At 50.0% G+C, this 17,831-nt stretch overlaps 1 protein-coding gene across 1 annotated transcript; it reads left to right on the plus strand.

The window, feature by feature from the left end:
* Positions 1 to 12,399: 12,399 nt before the first annotated feature.
* On the plus strand, positions 12,400 to 13,461 carry LOC308243751 (G-protein coupled receptor 183-like; the record flags this gene model as incomplete). Its single annotated transcript, XM_080659515.1, has 1 exon — positions 12,400 to 13,461. One exon carries the CDS (start codon positions 12,400 to 12,402, stop codon positions 13,459 to 13,461), a length of 1,062 nt encoding a protein of 353 aa, XP_080515641.1.
* Positions 13,462 to 17,831: the final 4,370 nt, after the last annotated feature.

Raw genomic sequence — 17,831 nt, forward strand, 5'->3', positions numbered from 1 at the left:
TGGTGGTGATGGCTGCACGCCATGTGAATGTACTTAATGCCACAGAATTGTTCCCTTAAGAATGGTTAAAATGGTAAATTCTGTTATGTGTGTTTTATACAAATGGATAAAAATCAATGGTTTTCCTAATCACTAACTATAACCAGTTAGAAATGCAAGGAGGAAGGGAGCCTACTCACAGGAGCAACAGAATCCATAGTATAACCAAGACTGAAACCATGCGTTAAAGCCCCTGCAACACCACCGGCATGGAAACAGGCAGACGCATGAGCAAAACTGAATGGAGAGCCCAGAACTGTGACATCCATTTCTTTTTTTTTTTTTTTTTTTTTAATATATTTTATTGATTTTTTTACAGAGAGGAAGGAAGAGGGATAGAGAGTTAGAAACATCGATGGGAGAGAAACATCGATCAGCTGCCTCCTGCACACCCCCTACTGGGGATGTGCCCGCAACCAAGGTACATGCCCTTGACCGGAATCGAACCCGGGACCTTTCAGTCCACAGGCTGACGCTCTATCCACTGAGCCAAACCGGTTTTGGCTGTGACATCCATTTCTAAGAAGCTACCATATTTAAAAAAATGACCTAGCCTGCATGGCTCACTGGTTGAACATCGACCTATGAACCAGAAGGTTATGGTTTGATTCCAGGTCAGGGCACATGCCTAGGGTGTGGGGTGTGCAGGAGGCAGCCGATTGATGATTCTCTCTCATCATTGAGGTTTCTATCTCTCTCTCTCCCTTTCTCTCTGAAATCAATAAAAATATATGTATTTAAAAAACTGGACATGTGCGCAAAGATATATGGACAAGGAGGCTTGCAGAAATGACATTTTCAGAAGCAAATGCTGTTGAGAACAGTGTAAGTTTTCATCTGTGGGGGATGGTTAAATGAGAAACATCACCTCCCCTGTGCAGCTGTTTTAGGAAGGAAGCAGAGCTGTGAGTCCTGCATGGCATGACCTTAGCGGTATATTGAGAAGCAAGTTTCACATAATTCTTTGGGCATCATATCATTCGTTTACAAACAAAACATAAAACTATATATCTGTGGATTTACCTAAAGAAGTAAATGCATAGAAAAATGTCTAGATGTAGACAAATCAAACTGGTCTTGTGCTTAATCCCAGGGCATGTTTCCTTTATAAATGTGTTCATGTTGTACATTCATGTTGCTCAACTCTAAATTTACTTGTGAATTCTTTTTTTTTTTAATAAGATAGGAGAACTTGGCCTTCTCAGTCCTGTGACAAGCTGGCCTTATCTGTGTCTCCATTAGGCCTTCTCTGTGGGGTCAGTATCAGGGCACTGGTGGAGGATGTGAGGACAGTAGCTACACCCTTCTAGTAGCTATTGTCCTCAAGAGAGGAGAGGAGGTCTGCATGGGGCTGTGGGCGAAGGACCAGGATTCCACTTCTGGAATGGAAGACACGGGTGGAGTCAGGTCTTTACTTTGGGTGCCCAATGACCTTAGTGTGCAGTCACCCTTGACTTTGATCTTGGCTGTACTTTGGAATTATCTGGAGGACTGAAAAGCTCCTGAGGCCTAATCTGCACTGGGGATTCTCATATTTGGTCCAGGAGTGGGTTTGTTGATGTGTAGCCCTAAGGCTGTCTCTCTAAATTCAGGGTTCTTCAGTTCTTCTATTACAGCCTCTCCCCCTGCCCACCCTCCACCCCCAAGATGCTATCTAGTCCGGCACTACCAACTTATGCACCTGATATTTGAAACAGAGGAGAGGTTTTTTGACATTTCACCCAATTGGCTTCTGCTCATCGCTCTATCCCACTGCGATCTTACTGCGCCTTCCCCACCCAGTGTATGCTTTCCGTCTCACTAGCATCATGGCGGGATGTTTTCTCCACTTCCCAGGCTCGAAGCCTCTCCTGGGCCAACTTCCCTTTCAGCTGAGTCCTTGAAGGAAGGAGTGGTTTCTACATGATTGAGAATATCTTTTTCCTCTTGAGATAAGAAACCAAGAGAAAAACACTATTTAGCAATAGAAGGAAACAAACATGCATGTTACAACATGAACCTCAAAAACATGATGCTCAGTGAAAGCAGCCTGATGTCAAAGGCACACATTGTATGATTCAATTTCTATGAAACACCCAGAAAAGGCAAATCTCTATGTAGAAGGAGCAGATTATAGGTCCGCTGGATCTGGGTGGATGAGAGGTGACTGCCGATGAACACAGGGGTCTTTTGGGGGTGATGGGGATATATTCTAGAATTGGATTGTGCTGATGGTTGCACAGCTTTAAAAATCACTGGACCACACTCAGAAAGCTTGCATTCCAGAGTATGTAAATCATCCCTCCATAGAGTAAAGCAGGCAGACTAGTCTTGAGTCCTTCTTAGAATGGATGTTCTTTTGAGAACATTAGATGAGTGAGAGTTGAACACTGTTTGAGTGAACAATGCAGTTTATAGTCTCAAACAGCTCAGCTTTAGCTCTCCAGTCAGCCGAACCAAAGCCCTAGGTCAATTGTACCCACCCTCTTCTTACTCTGGGCTTCAAGCTCTCCCTCTATGCCCAGTCACCTTAGTAAAGGCCTCCTCCTAACCTGGGACAGGACCCTCTCCTGGGGGCTGTGGGGCTTTGGGTGTTACAGAACTGCTTGGTTTTTGCTGATAACTGGCTCCCTCGCCTCCCCATCCGTCCTTAGATTCTCTCCTTTCTCCCCAGCATCCCCTCTTCCCTTCTTTCCCCTTCCCCATCTCCCCTTCCTCCTTCCTTTCTCAACCTCCCCTTTCTGCTCCCCTTCCTTCTCCCTTTCACCCTCTCCCTTCTCCCTTGCATCCTCTCTTCTCTCTTCTTCCTCCTCCCCACTTTCCTTCTCCCCTCCCACCTCTCCTTTCCCACATAATGAATAGAGCACCATTTCTAGTGCAGATAGAAGGTAGATATCTAAGGATGAGCAAAACCAACTTAGATGGACCTGTCTTCAGAGTTCACAGTTTGTTGGGGGAGCGTGATATTAACCAAATCACACAAATTAAAGCTAAATTACAACACATAAGGTGTTTGAAGGGCCCATGATGCAAGAGGGAGTTCTAATTTAGAGGGGTCCTTGAGGTGATATTGAGGTGGGGGCTTGAAGGGTGAGAGGAGCTTTGGGTGAGGAGTAGAGAGCAGGCTCTGGTGGCAGAGCTGCAGCTGGGAGGACTGAAAGGCCGTCAGTGAGTAAAGTGGGGAAGCACAGAGGGGGAAGTCTGCCCCCGCAACACTCTCCATGGCCTGGCCTTTGTGTCCCTTCCCACCAAAGTCAGCCCCCAGGGAAAGTTACACTCAGTAAAAAACATTGCTATCCAGGTACAGCCTCAAGATGCATATTTTCATTTCCCTTCCCTCCTGCTGTGTCTACCTGGTCAAAGTGCTAGCTCATAGGCTGTGGGTGGGTTTTAGTCTAAGAGGTTGGGAAGACATGGCTGAGTTTTGCACTTGGGTGAGACACAACCTAATTGATGTGAGACATCACTGGCTGGTGAGAAGCTAATGCCTCAAGAGGTCCATCAGTTGCCCTGAGTTGAACTTAGGTTCAAGACAGGGCAGATCCCCTCCTCCCAGGAACCCTCAGTGGAGGGTGGTGCCAGGCTGGGTCTGGATCTTGGTGTCCTAGGCCAGACACTAGACTTTAGCCCTAGTTTTGACGGGCTAAATAAGAGGCTGGGGGTGAGGCACGGTTGGGGTAGGGAAGGGCCATCTGAAAAGCCCCATCAAGGCCCTAGATTTAGAGACAAGCAGGTGTTCAGAACACACTTCCTCCTCCCCCAGCCCTCCCTCCCCACTGGGTCCCCTTCTATTTATAGTGCTTCCTTTCCTGATCTCTGCGCTTGAAAAGTGCTTGAAACACACCAAAGAGAAAAAAAATTCTGAAAAATGTCAAACCACAGATCCTTTCCCCGCTCTTCTTTTAAATTTCTAGGTTTGTACTATTCCTGGTTGACCCTAAGGTAAATAGGGTCAAATGGGGTGCCCAGGTTTTAATAGGTACAGAAGATGCCAATTACTGGGTTCTGGCCCCTGCTGTAGCCTACTGGGCAGGGACCCTGAGAGCCTTCTCACTAATAAAATGTGGGGCCACAAAGATATGGCCCCAGAATCTAGCCCATAAGTTTGAAAAGATTGGCAGCAAAGATAATGAGATGGGAGTTGGAAAATACTCTGAATTGGAAGCTAGGCTGTCATGGTCTAGTTCAGTGGCCGGCAAACTGCCGCTCCCAAGCCATATGTGGCTCTTTGGCCCCTTGAGTGTGGCTCTTCCACAAAATACCACGGCCTGGGCGAGTCTATTTTGAAGAAGTGGCATTAGAAGAAGTTTAAGTTTAAAAAATTTGGCTCTCAAAAGAAATTTCAGTCGTTGTACTGTTGATATTTGGCTCTGTTGACTAATGAATTTGCTGACCACTGGTCTAGTTAAAGCTACGTTTAGAAACATCACTTTACATTTTTTAGTATATTTTCCACTCTGTAAATTGAAAGAGTTGAACTAGACCCATGTTTTATAAACTTTTTTTGACTCAGAGCACATATATTACAACAAAAGTTTCACAAAATAGTATTTATGCTTACTGATGCATTTTCTTTTTTATTGTTTCATTTTCTATTCTATTTCTCTTTTAAAAAAATTCTGATCATGACCTACTAAAATAATTTCAAAATCCACTACAAGTGCTTGAAATGGTAAATTATATGTATGTTCCACCATAAAAAAAAAATTTAAAAAGTACTGAAAATTTCAATCCAATGGTTGAAAAATACTGGACTACTCAATATCTAGTATTCTCCAATATTATTTTAAAAATTTAATTGTTGCAGTCACTGAAGACAAGTGCCTCATTGATAAAAATGTTAAGATTACATTTTTCTCAGATAATTACAATTTTTCTCCATTGCCCTTCTTTTCTCTTTTAAATACCAACTAATTGTAGTATCAACTAAAGCTGAACATGTGCATACCTTGAAGTCCAACAATTCTGCCTTGGGCATATCTCAATGGAAATGAATACATACTAGTATATTCACCAAATGGTGTGCTCAGCAATGTTCATAGCAGCACTATAGCCTCAGATGGGATACAACTCAGATGTTAATAATCAGCAGGAAAATGAGTAAATAAGGGCTGGTACATCCACACAAAGGAATGTGTAGAGCAATGAGAGTGAAAGAACTGTAACTATTAACAACATGGGTGAGTCTCACCAAAATAATGTTGAACAAAAGAAGTCAGAGCTGAAAGGACATATACGATGTGATTTCGTTTATATGAAGTTCAAAACCAGGCAAAAGTAATCTACGTGATAGAACTTTGGGAGGTGGTGACAAGAAGGGGCTTCGGGGGGGGAGGGCACAGAAGGGGCTTCTGTTTTTTTTTATCTGGGTGCTAATTCCATGGGTGTGTTTACTGTATGAAAATTCATTGAGTTTATGATCTGGACATTTTTCTGTGAGTATGTTGTATTTCAATAAAAAAAAGCTTACTAACAGAACAACTAAGAGTTCAGAAGATACTCCTTTTGGGTTCAACCTCTGCCATAGGTAACCTTTAGGTAGAAGAATGCACACATTCATCCCGAACGCACATCGATTCGTGGTGACTGATCAGGTGCTGTGCAGGCCCTGGGGAGGAATTTGGGTCTGGGAGAAGGTTGAACACAGTTGATTACAAAGTCATCTCATTTTGTTGATTCTGTGCTTTTTTAGCTGTAGGCTCATCGGTGTAGTCAGACCGCACAGTAGGGTCACAGGTGGGCATTGATCAGGGTTGGGGATTGAGTGGAGCCCAGGGAATCTCCCTAGGAGTTGCTTTTCTGACTAAATCTCTCCTGGGGGCATTTTCTTTTGAAAGTTTTTCAAACTATCTTTATTGCCTGAACTACCCATTTGGCATTTCCCTTGCATTTTTTTGGTTAACGTGCAGGCATATATGTCCTGCTCCCACAATCTGAAGAAAGGGTGTGTTTTTCTCTTGGATCATCAGCTGAGCCCAGCACAGTGCCTTGAGCATGAAGGGTGCATAAATAAGAGTTATTGACTGAAAGAGAGAAAGAAGTAATTCAATCAAATTTCAACTCCCTCTTGAAGGAAGAGTATAGATAAAGGAAAATAGGGTTGGTTCTAGCTAATTGAGGGTTTGCTTACGTTCTCATTGTTCATGGGATGGCGTGGGAGGCACCCACACCTTCTTTTTCTTGAAGAGCATTTGCGTAGGAGGCTGTAGGCTGGTCCAGGCTTTGGGGCCGCCTATAACTGCCTGTATGACTTTGGATGACTCACTTCACTCACCTTCTCTGGGCCTCAGCTTCCTCGTCTGCAATGTGGGAAGACTGGACAGGAGCGTCTACTGGGTTCCTCTATTTGGTGACTCGATGAGGTCATGGGAAGATAGAAGGGATGGCTTTTCAACCCCAGCTGTCGTCTCCAGGTTCAGCGTCATGTGGCTCTCAGTGACCTGCAGACACCCCAACTCCCAACTCAAAAATATCCTGTGAATGTCTTAGACTACGTTGCATCCCTTCCCCCAGGGGTAATAAGGGAAGGCTTCTGATTAGGTGAGCCAATAGGAGCTGTGGTAGGCAGGCTTAGAATAGCAGTACCTCACCACTGCTCCTGTGTTCAGAGATCGCTCACTAAGCACCTCTTCCATGCCAAGGCCTGTGTCAGGCCTAGAGAGACTAAAATTTACGAAAGCTCATCACGTCTCACAATGGCTCACAATCCAACAAATGGTGGTATAATTTATAGTGTACACTAATATAGAGATGTGTAGGGTACCAGGGGAGGTCAGAAGATGAGCATCTATGTATATGAAGTGGGGGGATGGGAGCAGTCAAGGTAGGCTGCCTGGAGGAGAGGTGCCAGAGCTGTCTTGACTGAGGATGATTTACTAGTAAGCTGACTTGACCTAGGACAGGTGGGAGGGGCGAAATGCATTTCAGGCAAAGAGAGTAGCAAATGCCAGGTCATGGAATTAGGGTCGTGTTCTAGAGAAATGTAGGTCCACCGTACATTTTAGCAAACTCATCCTTACCATGGGATGGAGAATGTAGAGTGGATTGGAGTGTCAAGGTCGAGAGCCAGGACTGGGGAACGAGAAGCTGTGGTTGGCTTGCTGGAGAGAGATGGCAAAGCCTATTCTGTGGCCACTGCCTCAAGCATGTTGTAGAGGAGACGTGGGGGTGGATGGCACATTGAGAGAGAGCAAGGGAGGCTTGCAGGATGTCCTTGGGGGGGCAGTGTTTGTAGAGATGGGCCAATCCAGGAGGTGGAATGGGACTGAGGAGTTAAACACATTGGCCTGATCCTGTGTACTGAGGCGGTCACCAGTAGATAGCTGGACACATGAGTCCTGGGATGGAGAGACAGACTCATTTAGTGGCGTCTTTGGTTTCCCAGTGTTTCTCCCCAGCACATAGCAGGATTTCACTTCCTTGTCTTCTTGAAGTTAGACATGGCCATGTGACTTGTGTGGCTCAATGAAATAGGAGTGAAAGTGACACAAAGATCAAGTGCACAACTCCCCGCTCTCTTTCCCTTTGCTTCAGTGGCGGGATATGTTTGGCAAATTGTTTCCCATCCTACGTATTCATCTCTGGGAAACCTCCCTGACTACTCAGGACTTGAAAGAGCCTCCTCCCGGGTATTCGCTTAGGCCCTAAGCCCACTCTCTCTGCGTGTCTGTCTCTCCATAGAGGTCTCACCTGTCTGCTTATCAGAAGGAAGGTTTGTCGCTGCGGTATCCCTCGCTAGTTCTGGAAGTTCAGGGTAATGTGGACATTCACTATGGGTGAGTGAATAAATAGGTTATTTAAGTGTCCAGAAGTCCTATTAATGATTCAAAAGATTTTTGAAAAAGGAAGCAAATATATCTGTACCCATTCTCAGTCCTTTTCTTCCTCAATTTTTAAAAAGGAGGGGAGGATGCACTGGCTTTACAGAGCCCCCAGACAGCTGCTATACCCTGAACTAAACCACACCAGGCTACACTGCTTACGCTTGGGGCTGAAGATGCTCACGGAACACAGACGTGCAAGCCACAGAGATGAGATAGGGGTGCCACCTCTGCTTTCTTTGGCAGGCACAGATGGCGTCAGAAATCAGTGCCCTGCGAAGCTGCTTGCAGGGTAACACCCAGGGTGGTCACCAAGCTTCGATGCAGCTGCAGCCGCAGGGGCTCCACCCATCCCAGAAAGAGCAGCCTTCTGGTCTCACCTTTCTCTAGGAGAACCCTAAATGTCTTGGGGACACGGAGGAAGGTTCCCCGCGGGTTTGGGAAGCGTGCATAAGTCAGGCAGCTCTGGAAGCTGCATTGGCTCTTCCTTCTGGGGGTGCTGGGAGGGAAGTTAATGGTAAGTTTCTGGTGAGAAAGAGCTTCTTTACAAAACTTCTCTACAATAGATCAGGAGCTTTGGGGGGACATCTTTTAGGACCTGATTTATACTTGGGAAAAGTTGGGTCCTGTGGCCGTTGTCAGTGGGAGGCTGAGTAGGGGAGCGTGCTGAGCCACACTGTGGACTAGGGGGAACCGAGGCACGTGGGATGCCATGCTGGAGCACAGGGGTTTGGGGAGTGTTTCAGGCTGGGCTGGAGAGCTGGCTGCTGATGGAAGCGGGCTTCACCAGGTGTTCAGAGAAAGCCAGGGATGACTATTAGGAGCGAGGCACAGTCCCAATCACAGGATGGACGCGATGCCTCATTTATTAGCCAGCTGTGTGGTGGAGAAAACCATTCGCTGGGAAAGAGGGAGAGAAGAGCAGTGGCCCTGCTGGACCATCCAGCTGCCCAGCCCCGCCTAGTGCAGCCCTCGGACTGCTGTCTATCAGGACTGCAGATGTGGCTGTCGGGCTCCATTAAGGCCCCAAATCCAGGAGATCCTGAGCCAGGCTCTCTCCCCTCCACTTGCCTGCAGGAGGCTGAGCTTATCACAGTCCCCTCTTGCTTTCCTTGCCCTCACTCCAGTCGCGCAGGCTTGGGGGGTGAGAGGGGAGAATGGTGGCTGCTTGGTAGTCATGTCTATGGTCTAAATTCCAGCCTTTGTGTGTGGAGCACAGAAAGAGAACAGAAGGCGGCTTCCCAGAGTGACTCTCCTCCCTCCCTCGTTCTTGGGAGCCATGGGGGCCAGGCCTGGTTGGGAGGTCTTGTGGCTGACTGTGCATGTTCTGTGGCAGGAAGATCATACCCTGTTTTGTTTCCTTTTTTTAAAAATTTTCAGCAGGGGTGGGTGAAGCCCCAAGAGTGTGGATTCCAGTGTGGTGAACTGATTCCATTCCTGCAGAGCAGAGGGCGCAGGCACCACCTGAGGAAGGCAGCTGGCCACTGGCCACGGCTCTGTGGGCTCGCTGCGCATGCCCTTGGTCAGCCAGGTAAGTGGACCACAGGTGAGGTTCCTCAGGGCAGGAGACAGGTGCTGGGGCTCAGAGAAAAAGGCTCAGGTTGTAGCTGCTCTTCACATGCCCTCTTTCTGCATCTGTTGTCAGCGGGTGGAACATCCCTGCCCGGCCCCTGCTCCCCGGCCAGGGGTCCCTGCCACACCTGTCTGAGTAGAAAGCTAGGCCAGGCCAGAGGGATCAAAGGCAGCGTCAGCCTCAAGGGAAAACTGTTGATAGGCCCAGGCTGGCTCCCTTGAGTCAGCTGCCACGGGTGACCTTTAGAACCTTCTGGAAGCAGTGTAGATGATAGGTGTTAGGGCCCGAGAGTGTGTCCCTCTCTCTCAGGCTCTGAATTTGGGTCTGATCTGCCCAGACTGACTCTGGTGGCTCGATAGTCACATTTATGGTTTAAATACCAGCCCGTGGAGGACACAGAGATAGGACAGAGGAAATAGTCACAACTAGACGCACAGTGTGACAGCACCTGTCCACTCCCTGGGGTGTGGAGGTGACTTCTCTGTGTCTCTGGGAAGGGGGACCAGGGGCTGCCAGCAGGACCCAAGGTCCAGAGCACTTGTTTTGTGCCAAAGACCAAGAAAGGAGGCCCAGGCCAGGCCGCAGCATCCTAAGTGCTGATGCTGCCGAGGTTCATTGGGGAGTGTTTGCTGTGAGAGGCACACCTGAGAGTTGCCATCAAGTGCCCCCGAAGGTGGAGGGTCTCGCAAAGTTTTCAGAGGCTTCAGAGAGGAGGTGGCACTTAGCAGGGCCAAAGGGTTGTGTGCTGTGCCAGGCAGTGAAGGGAGGGCTCAGGCACCCTCGGCTGAGGAAGTGACTACGGGTGAGCCCCAAGGCCCTTGGGCTGAGGGCCAGGCCCAGCGAGGCTGCCTGGTGCTGTGTCCTGGGGAAGAGGCCCGGAAAGTCAGGAAGGGGGGGACAATGGCCAAGGGCTGGGGTCTCCTCGGCAGCCAGTCCATGCTTGCGGCCTGTGAGTCCTGAACAAACAGGAAAAGGGACACACTACTCCTAACCAGGGGTCTCATAGCCGCTCTGTGACTGGAGAAGTTGATTCTAGAAGGTGAGCTGAGCTGTGGCTGGGACCCTCCTGAGCTCAGTTTGCCCCACGAGACAATGCTCCTTGCCCTGCTGGGATGCTGGCTCCTGCAAGAATCCCCCTCCCCATAGTCCCCAACAAAACATGGTGCTCTGGAAGCTCAGCGTGATTGTTCAGGGAAGGAGGGGAGGAGGAAGAGCCTCCTTCTGGAGTGGGAGCTTGCAAGAGGCACTGGAAGAGCTTACTCCTCAGGCAGCGATGTCAGTGCGGGTTTGGTTCCCAGGGCAGCATCAGCCTGCACACTTGCGGGGTGGGGAGCAGGGCAGGTCGCACCACCACAGGGGTGTGTGTGAGAGTGAGAGTGTGAGTGCATGTGTGTGTTTGTGAGAGAGAGGAAGAGAGAAATGGGAGGACACAGGGGGAGCTGAGGGGCAGGCAGGAGGGAGAGCAGCCCCTCCCGCTGCAGGAAGGAGCAGGCAGGATGGAGGCAGGAGGAGGCCCCCTAGGGCTGCTCTCCAAGTCTCTGAGCAGGTAACTCTGGGCTCAGAGACTCAGAGTCAGGGCTTGGGAAGGACTGCGGTCAGATTCTGAGTAGTGATTTCAGAAGTGAGGGCCGTGGTCACCCTTGAGTGGAGGTGGGGGGCGGGCGAAGGAGAGCTTCTGGGGGCTGCTGAGGTAAGGGTCCTAATCCGGGTGCTAATCACAGGGTGTGTTCACTGTGTGGAAATCGTCAAGCTGTACTTTCACGATTTGCATACATTTTTGCGTGTATGTGCTGGATTTTAAAATGGCTGCAAACTCTTTGACGTTCCTCCTATTGAGAGGGGGCAGCTCTGTCCCCTTCTCCTGATTCTGGGTGGGCTCGTGACTTGCTTGTAACCGACAGAGGGTGGTGGGAGAGATGATGCAGGCTAGGTTAGAGGAGGCGGCGCAGTGCACCAATGGAAAATTTGAGGTTCCGTAAGATCAGGAGACAATTGCCGTTGAAAAAGAGGGTTTGTTTTAGAGATTCCAAGAAGAAGGGGCACACCACATCACAGGGGGCCCCACAGGAAGCTCTGGGTCAGCCAGGAGGCAGAGGGAGAGGGGCGGAAGTGAGGGCAAGGGCCTTTATTGTGGTTTCTGTGGAAAGGAACAGGCAAGACGAGGTAGGCAGCTATAGGATTGGCTAGTTTGAATAATTTCATAGGCTCTGGGACCACAGGCTGCTCCTGGTCTTCTGGCATCTTGGTCCTGGGGTGATTAGGACGGGCAGGGGCGGGGGAGGGGGGCGGGAAATAGTGGCCCAGAGTGTAAGAGTCCAACAAAGAGCTGGCTGAGGTGTGGCTCCGGACTGGTTTGTCTGCATTTGAAAGACACACTCAAGGAACTGGCTAACCCAGGAAGGGGCAGTCCCTGCAAGGCAGCAAGCGGTCACTACATCAGAACACAGAAAATAAAAGATGTGGTTAATACATGGAGCGTCTACCCAGCCACTGGGATGCTTTCAGGCCGCTGTGTGAAAATCTCATTCCTTTCAGGCTGCCACGCTGAGAGGAAGCCTGGCCCAGGAGCCCACGCACAGGTGCCTTCGTTGACAGCTCCAGTTGAGGCTCCAGGCAAAAGCCAGCATTACCTGCCACCCACTGAGTGAAGTCCCCTCTAGATGGTCCCAGCCTCTGCCCTTACCTCTTCCCAGCTGAGGCTCCCAATATTGAGGAGCAGAGGAAAGCCATTCTCACAGTGTCCTGATCAAAATCTGCTGTGAGAATAAAAAGTTGGTTTTAAGCTGCTACATTTCAGGGGTGATTTGTTACGCAGCAATAGTAACTGGAACAGTGCGTTACACTTCAACAAAAAGTTTACTTAAAAAGACGTGGTTTTCGTGTGCATGTTGCCTTGGCAAACTATTAATTATTGTTGTATAGAGCTATCACCCCACAGATTCAGTGTCACAGTTTACTTACTTTTGTCTCTCCGAGGACCTCTCTGACATGGCTTCCAGCACAGCCACCCCAAGCAGCATCTCCCACAATGCCAGCTTCTGCCCTCCTCACCACCCACCCCGGACAGCCAGCGTGATGCTCTGTCTGTTCTACACAGTCCTCCTGGTCTTCAGCACCCTGGGAAATACCCTTGCCCTCTTCCTTGCCTGTCAAAAGGACAAGAAGAGCAACTCAACAAACGTCTACTTGGTGCACCTGGCAGTGTCTGACCTTCTATTCACACTGGCTCTGCCTGGGAAGATCACCTACTACGCGCTGGACTTCAGCTGGCCTTTTGGGGAAGGGCTCTGCAGGCTGACGGCATTCATATTCTACGTGAACACCTACGGGGGGATCTACTTCATGACATGCGTGAGCGTGGACCGCTACCTGGCTGTGGTCTGCACCCACCAGTGCCCCCGGCTCCGCAGTGCCAGCCGAGCAAAGCTGGTCTGCATGGCCGTCTGGGCCCTGGCGGTCCTGCAGATGGTGCCCCTGCTCTTGATAACCATGACCATACCTGTGGCAGGCAAGGTCACCTGCATGGAGTATGTCAGCGTTGAGAAGGTCTTCAAGCTGTCCCCCATCATCCTGGGGGCTTGTGTCATGGGCTTCTGGGGGCCGGTGGGGGTCATGCTATTTTGTTACGTGAGGATCACAATGAAACTGTGCAGGACAGCCCGGGACAACCCTCTGACAAGTGAGAAAGGGCACCACCGGCGGGCCTGCCTGCTCACGCTGGTGGTGCTGGTCGCTGTGGTGCTGTGCTTCAGCCCCTACCACCTCAACATCACCCAGTTCATGGTGAAGCAGATGCTCTACCTGCCGTCCTGCCCCGAGCAGAGGGCCTTCAAAGTGTCTCTGCAGCTCACCGTGTCCCTCATGAACATGAACTGTGCCATTGACCCCCTCATTTACTTCTTTGCATCTACACGTTACAGGGAATGGCTCCTCGGCATTTTAAAACTCAGAGCGTCAGCATCCTCTTCTTCTTCCCCAAGGAGAACTTCCTCAGAAACACAAAGTACCACCAGGCTGGAGGCTCTGCCCTTAGAGGAGAATAAAGTCTAATGGCTTTAAAACTGCATCCAGGGAGCGGTTCAGGGTTGGGGGCCTGATGTGTATGTAATTTTTGTGTGTGTGGGGGGGTTCCTCATGAACATGAACTGTGCCACTGACCCCCTCATTTACTTCTTTGCATCTACATGTTACAGGGAATGGCTCCTCAGCATTTTAAAACTCAGGGAGGGTTCTTTAAGGCAAAAAATATAGCCCTGGCTGTTTTGGCTCAGTGGTTGGAGTGTTGGCCTGTGGACTGAAGGGTCTTGGGTTTGATTCCGGTCAAGGGCACGTATTTGGGTTGCAACTAATTGATGTGTCTCTCTCACACCAATGTGTGTCTCCCCCCTTCCCTTACACTCTCTTTAAAAATTAATGGAAAAATATATCCTTGGATGAGGACTAAAAAAATAATTAATGAATAATTTTAAAAAAGAAAAAAATACAAAATGGTAAATACAAATCTAGATACAGAGTCTTGGGTGGTGAGTGAGCTTGAACTTCACCCTAGAGCTTGAACTTCATCCACCTGTGGTTCATCGTGATACATAACAGTGAAGCTCCTGGGCCTGGCGGAGGGGGGGAGGGTGGTCTGTGCTGTTTCTTCTGGAAGAGAGCATTTTCACAGTAAATACAGGCACCACCAAAAGAACCGTCGGCTGAGCACTAGATCAATTATTTAGACTACGTTTCAAATCTAGGGAAGCAGAATGTTCTAACGAGCACAAATACTCCTCCTTCCAAACCAAAAATTGGTAAAAACTTAGAGTTAACATTTACAAAAATGACAAGGTTTTCTTGGAAAGGTAGGAAAGCAGGGGGAGGAGGTACATCAAGCTACTGACCCGGATGCCTGGGGGTCAGTGGGGCGAAGGGACTCTGTTAACTGTGGCTTGAGAAGTTGGACGGATGTGCCATGGGAAAATGTCCCACCCGGCTTGTGTGATTAATCGGGAACAGCGTTGGGGGAGGAAGACAGTCAGAGGGACAGGCCCTCGGTTTCATCGGTGCAGGTTGGCAAGTCCGATCCCCTAGGTGCTGTTTCCATGAGACACGACAACGCTTCCGTTGCACCTTCCTGAGTCTCAGCAACATACAGAGAGCGGTTGACTTGGGCGATTCTGCATTTAGTAAAAAAGAACATGCAGCTCTCTGCCCAAGTGCAGGGAGTACCAGGGCCAGTGAGATGTCTGTCTTGTGTGGGCCCTAGCCCGCCCTGCTCCTTCTCACAGCGGCCTTTCCCCCTGGACAGCCCCCGGCTCTCCTTCCCCTCCCCGACCCTCAAACTTCAGATGAGGCCCTCTGTGAAGTTGTCCTCAGCCCCTGTCCCAGCATGACCCTCTCTGTTCTTGGTGACCTGACTCTTGCATCTTGACATTTCTGACTGTGTTTTGGGCACTCGACTCTTTTCCTACTGGAGCTTTACATTATGCCCTCTCTCAAGGGGACTGTCTCAGGTGGCACCCAGATTGGAAGTTCCCGAGAAATGTGTGTGCTGAGCCCTCCTCTCTACTGAGGGTGAGTGCTCAGCCCATGCTCACTGGTTTGAGTGGGTGAGGATAATTCCTCTCCTGCAGTGTGATACATTGCACGCCATCAAAAGCCCTTGGGGCTTATGCTAAAGTTCTGGGCACGCTTTTCCTCCATTCTGCCCCTAACTCTGGCTCCACGGGACTGGGAGCCAGCAGGACGCTCAGCTCCAGGGTTACCTGCAGACACGTGGCTGTGAGTGTCCGTGGCCAGACATGTCTCAGCATTGCACACCAGTCCTGGGGATGCACTGGTCAGCGCCCACTGTAGAGGCACTTCTGGCCTGCGGGAGGTGGGGAGTCAGAGGCTCAGAGAATTTGGAACTCAGCTGAAAGGTACCTCTGCACCCTATGTCTGCCTTTCTGAGTGAATCTCATAGGTGCCCACCTGGCTGGGGTTCAAAGCTCACACTCCATCCTAGTTTGCACCAGCCCATCACTTGTCAAAGGGCATGGATGGGGCAAGAAGGGGCCTGGCCAGCCTGCCCAGGGAGGAGGTGTGACGACCAGAGATGCCTTCATAACCTGGAGGCCCCACCTGGGAGAAGGGCCAGGCAAGCAGGACTGTCCAGCGCCAGACCTTACAAATCCTTCCCGACCATCCTCCCAGGCCCTGTCCACCCTGCACGCCGGGCTTCTTAGCTCCACAGCAGCTGGGGGCCAGTTTGTTAAGACCTATGGAAGCAGGAAGTCACATCCGATGGCATTTGGGGACAAGAGGATGAGGAAAGAGGACCCACTCATGAGATCCAGCAGGAAGTGGCCACAGTGGGTGGGAGAGAGAGCGGGGCTCAGATGCACAGGTTTGCAGCTGGTTGTGGATGGATGTGAATGGCTTTCTTTTCAGATGAGGTGACGATGGTGTGATGGACAAAGATCAGGGAAATTTGAGTTCTGAGGATTGAACTAGCCAGGAATGTTCCAGGCTGGGCTCTGAGTACAGAATCTGAGCTCAGGGAGCCAGAGGAAGAATCCTGCAGAGAAGTCACTCCCTTTGAGCTTCATTTTCCTCATCTATGAAAATGGGGACTATAGCCCGGCCGGTGTGGCTCAGTGGTTGAGTGTTGACCCACAAACCAGGAGGTCATGGTTGGATTCCTGATCGGGGCACATGCCTGGGTTGCAGGCTCCATCCCCTGTGTGGTGTGTACAGGAGGCAGCTAATTGATGTTTCTCATCATTGATGTTTCTATTCTTCTCCCTCTTCCTTCTTCTCTCTGAAATCAATAAAAACATATTTTTTAAAAATGGAGACTATACTCTCCACCACATGGGCTTATTGTGGGAGTCCATGAACCAATACATGTGTAAATCATTTAAGACTGAAGGGGTCATTAAAAATGACACCTGCTTGCGGCCACTAAGTTTTCCAAGTGGGCTGGCACGACTCGAGTCAGTGGGGATGTACATCCATTCCTGGGGCCAGAAGGTCCAAGCCCAGGCCACATGGGCCCCTTGAGCAGTGGTTCTCAAAGTGTGGTCCTCGGGCCAGCAGCATCGGCACCACCAGGGGACTTGTTAGAAACGCACATTCCTGACTGACACTCCAGCAACAGCCCTGTTATGAAGCAACAGCCCTGGGGGTGCGGCCCAACACTGTGTTTCGACAAGGTTTTGGGGTAATCTGGTTGCATGCTCCAGTGTGGGACCACTGGCCCTCCTTGGATGCCCACGCCAGCATCTGATCTCTTGCCCATGGTATAAGTTTGCGAGGGTTGTTGTGATGAAGTACCATAAACAGTGTGGTTTAAAACAACAAAAAACTGATTCTCTCACAGTTCCAGAGGCTGAGAGTCCAACATCAAAGTGTGAGCAGGGCTGGCTCCCTCAGAGGCTGTGAGTGGGAGGCCATGCAGGGGAGGCCGTGAGGGGGTGTCTGCCCCAGGCCTCTCCCAGCATCTGGGGCTTTGTGGCAATCCTTGGAGTTCCTTGGCTCCTGGGTGCATCACCTGGCTCTGCCTTCATCTTCATTGGTGTTCTCCCTGTGTCTGCTCCACACAGCATTTCCGTCTTTCTACAAGGACGCCAGCCATCTTGGATAGGTCCACCCTAATGCCCTCATCTTAACTTCATTATACCCGAAAAGACCCTGTTTCCAATTCAGGGCATATGTGCAGGCACTGGGGGTTAGGACTTCATTCTACATTTTGGGAGGACAAAATTCAACCCATCACACCGACCCGTTTCTGAGCAGCCCTCCTTCCAGACACTCTTCTTGGAGTCTCAGCCCATCCCTGACCCCCTCAGCCCTGGCCCCCACCCTGCCTCAGAACGCCCTGGGAAGGTGAGGCTTGCAAGAAGGAGTGAGGGGGCGGGGTTGGCTTTAAACACTAGTTGGTTAAAAACAAAAAAGGTTAAATGTCATGGTTCGTTTTTCAGATCCTACCAAAATAACCCATGCCACCACGGAGGCACCGCCAAAGGGTGTCCTCACCCTCCCTGTGGGAGCTCCATCCAGAGGGAAGTCCAAGGGCCCAGGGCAGCCCTGTGGTGAGGACTCTGTACCGAGGGCTCCGAGTCCCACCCTGCGGGTGGACAAAGGGTGCCCCACCCGAAGAGGAGTTTGGGGGATTCTTGCCATTGGGTGGAGGGTCTCATGATGACTTCTAAGAATCTTAATCACCTGACATTTTAAGGGGGAAGAACAGAGAGTTTCATAAGTCAAGTTCGTAGATACCCAAAGGTTCCTACGGCTCTCGGCTTTCTTCAGAAAGCACATTTCCACCGAGAAGCACCACTTCTCCCGCTTCACCGCACACCACAGGCTAACCACTGTCCAGCTTTCTCTGCAGTTTTCTTTCTCACTTCACCCAGGGACTGTGTACGGGACAGCCAGAGACTGAGAAGTTCCTC

The sequence above is a fragment of the Plecotus auritus genome (assembly GCF_963455305.1).
Source record: "Plecotus auritus genome assembly, chromosome: 3".
In the NCBI taxonomy this organism is placed as follows: Eukaryota; Metazoa; Chordata; class Mammalia; order Chiroptera; family Vespertilionidae; genus Plecotus; species Plecotus auritus.